Below are 6,000 nucleotides of genomic sequence, written 5' to 3'. Positions count from 1 at the left end.
ATCCGAGAAAAGAGTTAGTAGAAGTTAAACGTATATACATCGATTAAAGGTTAACTTTGGATAGACTGGAAACTTAAAGATACTATAATTCCTAAATAAATTCCCTAAGAGGTTGCTAGCGATTTGCTGATTGGTAGAATTGGAAGGAGCTATAAGATGGCGCTAGGTGTGCATGTGGATTGAGAAGAAAATCGACTTAATGCTCTTAGTCGAACGTTATTCAAGACCGCGTAAGGACAGTAAGGTCGCCAGGCTATCAGTTCGCTTACTTAATACTTGTGATTGGCCGACGGCTCTCCCGCAATCCCCACCTACTAGGTGGCAGTTCGAAAGTGTAGTTGTGTAGTTTATCAAGACGAAAGGACGGGCGCTGCTCTCTCTTTCCTTCTTTATTTCCCCATTTCCCATAAGTCTTAACCGCTACGAGAAAATCTTCAAATGTTATATCGGTGCATTAATATGTGACGTTCAAAAGAAAAGAAGGCCAAGGGAACGTGCGAAAGGGTGGTTACGCGCGGTTCTTAATCACTTTTCAAGTGTGGGAGAAAATCTTTGCAGGAGGAGGTGAAAAGCCGAACACGAGATCGACGAAGACGAAGACGAAGACGAAGACGACGAAGACGAAGACGAAGACGACGAAGACGACGAAGACGAAGACGACAACGACGTTCGAGGTGCAGGAGAGAGAAAGAAGAAAAGCAGTGGTGGAGAGGTCGTTCGTCGAGAGGCCGTCGAAAGGCCCTGGCGAGAGATTAAGGAGAGACGAAAGAAAGGAGGAGAAAAACGACACTGCGAGTCGAGAAAAGAGGTGTCGGATTATAGACTATAGAGGACGAGAAAGAAGAAACAAAAGAAGCTAAAATTTGTCTACTTTTGAAAAAACGTAGAAGGAAGATACAAACGAAGACTTGTAACGTATCGCCAAAAGGCTCGACCGAAGACGCACGGAGACGTACGAAGAGCGACCGATTGAAGGAAAAGAACAAGCGTGGACAATACAGTAAGAGTGTGAAGACGATAGGGACAACGACAATCGAAGACGTACGCGTGTTAGGTTATTCCTCATTCATTAAAATAAATCATTAGTGATTTTCCGTTATTAACGGAAAGATAACCTAAAAACGGAAGAAAAAGTTGGAGAAAAGACACGTATTCACGGATATTGGTAGAAGAATCTCTCTTTCTGTCTATCTATATTTTTATCCCAAAGACGAAAACGAAGGCGAAGTCGTCACGGTGGTCGAGAGTTCCGGGTGCGGAGATAGTTTCCTCGCGATCACGGAATTGTTCTCTGCTTCACTCTCTCGTTCTGACGTTCCGAAGCACGAGATTAAAAAGAGAAAAAAAGAGAGAGAGATAGAGTGAACGAAAGAAAGAGAGAGAGAGAGAGAGAGAGAGAGAGAGAGAGAGAGAGAGAGAGAGAGAGAACGAAGAGGACGTCAGCTGTATGCGCTTTACAACGAAGGGGACGACGTGTATGTGATACTGTGCGGGGAGAGAGCGCAAACGAGAAGGAAAGAAAGAGAGAGATAGCAGCCACTGCCGAGAGATAGAGAAATGGCGGCGCTGGTGGCAGGTGTCCAGTATGGTTTGTCGTCGCAAAGCAATTTTCACGAGAATAAATCGCTCATATTTGTGAAGCTCACGGATTCGGCGCAACGTGCCATCGAAGATTTTCTTCGAAATAAGGTGAGTTTGATCTTTTCCAAAATTGGTGTTATTCTAGCTTCCATTCGTTGGGCTGACTTTACTGCTGTTTCCAAACGCACATATACGTCCACAGTAGCAGTAGCTAGCAGCAGCATCAGCAAACTTGTGTTCGTGTGTGTGCACTCGCGCGCACATCAGCGCCACGCAAGCTCGTGTGTTATGTGCTCGCTCGTTTACGTCGAGTTTTGTGCGAACTTGCGTGGGTGGGGGTGTGCGTGCGTGCGTGCGTGCATGCATGCTTAGCATTTGCGTCCGTGTGTATACGATCTCGTGGCTGGAAAACCTGTGTCGTAACGGATACGCACGTTTCTACGCACGTTTCTATGCACGATATTAATCAAAGCCATATGTATTTCGAATATAGGAAAAAACTAAAATTTATTTCGGACGAAGAGTTATCTGACCGAACCCAGCTTGACTAGCAAAATGAACTAACGATAACACTAACACTCTTGTCACCGAAAGGTCTCAAGGCAAAAGCAAGATTTTCAACTCTCGACATTTCTAACCGTATGCTTTGACAACTGCGATTACTACGTTACGTAAGCCTTTGAGAGTACTCGACGCACTCGCCAGACCACACGGATTGCCTTCTTTTTTTTCTTTCCTTTTTTCTTTCCTTTCTTCTTTTTTTTCCTTTTTTTGGTATCTTTACGGATAGATCGAGCATAGTAACCATCTTTACGTAATACATATTTTACTTTGTTTTACGGGTTTTGTACTTTTCAAGGATAAAGAAATGCTACAGATGTTTCGCTTGTCGCCATTGAAAACGAGAAGACATGCCCGGTTACTTTCGGAACGCATAATAGATTTTCTAACGCATATGTTCTGCCTAGCCTTCTGTCTCTCTCTCTCTCTCTCTCTCTCTCCCTCTTTCTCTCTCTTTTTCTCTCTCTTTTTCTTGAATTTCATTTATCGAAAATATTGTTCGAAAAGATATCCCGCAGCTTGCGTTCATTATTTCATAATTTTAGCATTTAGGGTAAATACCAAGAAAGTAAAAATTTCTTGGTTGTATATCAAGGGAAACGTATAAACAGATGATTCATCGTCTTGCTAGTCGTCACTATTAACGATTATAATTTTTACGATCTTCTATTTGCAGAAATATATATGCATATTGTACATTATATATGTGTATATATGTACGTATGTATCTATGTATTTAGATAGAAAAATCTTAAAATGTGATTTTTCTTCATGCATAGCAAAGTGGCTTTAAACGAAGAAGGATGAAGAAAAGAGAAGGGACAGCTTAAAACTCTCGAATGGTGACATTGTAGAACGGTTCTCCTCGAGGTATCGTCGAGGCAACGCTGAAAATAGCCACGTCGGTGGTCGTGCGGCCTTTAAAAGACGTCATGTCGTGTTTTTGTCTGCACTTTTGTTCACGCTTTTACCTGCGCTTTTGTTTGCGCTTTATATACTTTTATATCTTTATTTATTTTTCTTTTTTCCCGGAAATTTTCAAATTTTGATTTCAAGTCCAATAGTGGATTATGTTGGTATCGTAGCACGAAACGAAACGTGCAAGAGAGAGAGAGAGAGAGAGAGAGAAAGAGAAAGAGAAAGAGAAAGAGAGAAACGTTGAGGCAAAACGACGGTCACTCTCATCGACGAACGTTACGATAGATGTGAATTTTTTAACGTCATCAGACCCCCTCTCCTTTCTCCTTCTCAACTCTCTCGGACGAGATTCGAAAGTAGAATTGTCGCGATACATTTCGACGATAGACTTTGTTTATCGAAAGATTTATACCACAAATCCTATCGTGTTCTCGATACAACCTCTTCGAGCTACATTTTATTAAGTTTTGCTTTTTTCTTTTACCTTTACTCGTTATTCAAAAGCAACGTAAAATCGATAATAGCGAACGTTGACTTTTCTTGCTAAATATTGACATGTTTTTTACTTTTTTTTTCATATACTTTGCACAAGCTATGGGCGAGCTACGTGATTCATACTATGATCATTTTATTAAAGAAAATTACGAGTCTTTTGTGAAAGTTAAATACATGTATACGTATATGTGTCGTTACATATTTATAAGCATTTCTTAATAAGAAGGAATTTTGTAGAGATAATTTAATAAAACTTTGAATATTTTTGAGGCACGTAGTGTCGTTCTTCTCTATAACATGTTAAGTATCTTTTGTATAGATATGTAGTGGCTAAAAAAAAGGTCTTTTTCGAAAAGACCTTTTTTCCCTTTTTCTACCTGAAAAATCGTTTCTTTGATTGTCGCTTTTGTCTCCCCGATTGTCGAAAACGAAACGAAACGAAATTATTTTTTGATGAGTCACATTTCCAAATCTCAGGAAAAATTGAATACCGGAACTTGCAGAAAATTCCGCTCGAACTTTCTCAGTCGTGTTAAAACGTAAGAAAAACTTGTTTTGCCGAAGAATCGATTTTTCGTTCGACCACCCTTTACGAAACACTTCCTGGGTCTCTCCAAATTTTGATCGAAACAATTCCGCTTGGAAACGACTTGGCGAGTTTGAACAAAAGGTAGATAACAGCCTATCTTCGAGCTGTACGAAATTACGAGATTAGATCGCTATATAATGATTGCTTGATTTTAATTGAAAAACAATCTGAACTTGTTTTTTATACTTAAGGGGGGATAGGGTTAATTCGGTCGAAAAATGGCATATTTTTATGAATTTTTTTTTTTAAAATGGTTAATATAAATGATGTTATTCCAATGGAGTATTGTCAAGTAACATTTTAAAAATACATTGTGAAATTTTCGTGAAAAAATATAAAGATTTGAGTCAGTGGCAGCAACTTTTGTCAGGGACTCGCGGAAAAAACGTTTTTTGCGGTGGACATCAAAACTCAAGACTGAATCCTTGAAAACAGCAAAAATTAAGCCATTCTGTTTGTTTATAAGTTTATCTAGGTAACCCTGTCGAGAAAATTTTTTTTTTTTTTTAATTTTTTTTATTTTTGATGGCATTCTAACGTCAAAAACCCAATTTTCGACCAAAAACCAACATTTGAGCCCCTATAAAAAATACTTAAAATTAAAAAATAAAAAACTTTACAACGTTACCTCGCTAAATATGTGTAGAAAAAGTGTGCAAAAAATCAAATCGATCGGTTCAGTAGATATTGAGAGACAGTGTCCACCGACTTTTAAAAACCAAGTTGTAGGAAAATCGATTTAAAGTTTGACATTGAGAAATTTCCAAATTCATCATAAAAAAAGAGGTATTTTAATTTTTTACTTATATAGAGTCGTCAATTCCGGGTCCGTACATTATGGAAATGTCATCAGAGATGTCCAGAATACGTTGTTGCTCTTGTTTCGGCTAATCCGACCTTCTTTGCTTTGAAGCGTAGTTTTGATTTCAGCTCGATTAATCCTTTTTTGTAATATAAACCATACTAAAAATGCTGTATCTCCGTCAAATTTTCTCGTATTGACTTGAAATTTTCACAGAATATTCCTGAAATATGGTACTTTTACCTCTAAAATTTTCAAAAAATCGAAAAAAAATTAAATAACCCTCCCCCCTCTTTAATACATACTTTTTCTTCTATTTCTCCCTTTCACCCACCTACATTATACGATTAGAAGATAAATTGATCGAAAGAGCTCGTTGATGGTGATTGGTGCGTTTTCTTTTTCTTTTTTTTCGTGAACAACATCCAGCAAGCAGCAATATATTACGTAGTAGAAGAAAGAGAACATTATTTATTTGTCATAAACACAAGCAACAAATATGAGATAACATTTGATTAGATACGACGTTTAAGCTCGTTATCACGTAGGGCTAGTAAATGTAAACGAAATGAAAGGCAGGAGCTTTTAGCAAATTAGACGAGTCGGGCTTGTAATTGTGTAATTATTCAAAGGTTATATTTTCTTTAGATGTATATTTTAAACTCCGGATCGACACTGACCAGCGATGTTAATAAAATTCAGAAAAGAATAGTCGCGACTAAGAAAAATAAGAATATACATCGTTTGCCGTACAAAAACCTTTTGCGGTTTGGTAAAACATCGAGGATACACGTCATTCTTTTATGTAAATCGCATAGCTGTCGGAAATGAACTAATATTTCTTCCTCGTTAAACCACCGAGTTTGTCCGTTCTTTTTATTTCTTTATATGTTATATATATAATACCTTAAACGATTGTTAAAAATCGAAGAAACGATGAAAGGTTTCAAGAAGATTTTGAAAAAAGAAACAAGCTCAGACTACGCTCCAGAGAGTTTAGAATTCTAATTCAGAATATTTTTGTACCCGAGGGAGAATCAGCTGTTAGGAAAGA

At 37.9% G+C, this 6,000-nt stretch overlaps 1 protein-coding gene and 1 long non-coding RNA gene across 3 annotated transcripts in view; one reads left to right on the top strand and one right to left on the bottom strand.

Annotated features, from left to right (window-relative positions):
- LOC106785862 overlaps positions 1–129 on the bottom strand; it is a 1,492-nt gene extending 1,363 nt beyond the window's left edge. Inside the window, exon 1 of one of the 2 annotated variants that reach the window (XR_001381568.1) lies at positions 1–129. This exon is cut by the window's left edge and continues 169 nt beyond it. This is a non-coding gene — a long non-coding RNA (uncharacterized LOC106785862). The other variant, XR_001381567.1, reaches the window with a different exon arrangement.
- A 153-nt stretch (positions 130–282) lies between these two features.
- Positions 283–6,000, top strand: part of LOC106785860 (RNA polymerase II elongation factor Ell-like) — a 45,964-nt gene continuing 40,246 nt past the window's right edge. Inside the window, exon 1 of the mRNA XM_014746660.1 lies at positions 283–1,689. Within this exon, the coding sequence (XP_014602146.1) occupies positions 1,558–1,689 (132 nt within the window). The 5' untranslated portion in view covers positions 283–1,557. The remainder of the gene's footprint in view (positions 1,690–6,000) is intronic.

Source organism: Polistes canadensis, unplaced genomic scaffold (assembly GCF_001313835.1).
Source record: "Polistes canadensis isolate GaletaPanama2010 unplaced genomic scaffold, ASM131383v1 scaffold_58, whole genome shotgun sequence".
In the NCBI taxonomy this organism is placed as follows: domain Eukaryota; kingdom Metazoa; phylum Arthropoda; class Insecta; order Hymenoptera; family Vespidae; genus Polistes; species Polistes canadensis.
This window is presented reverse-complemented; position numbering and strand designations above follow the sequence as displayed.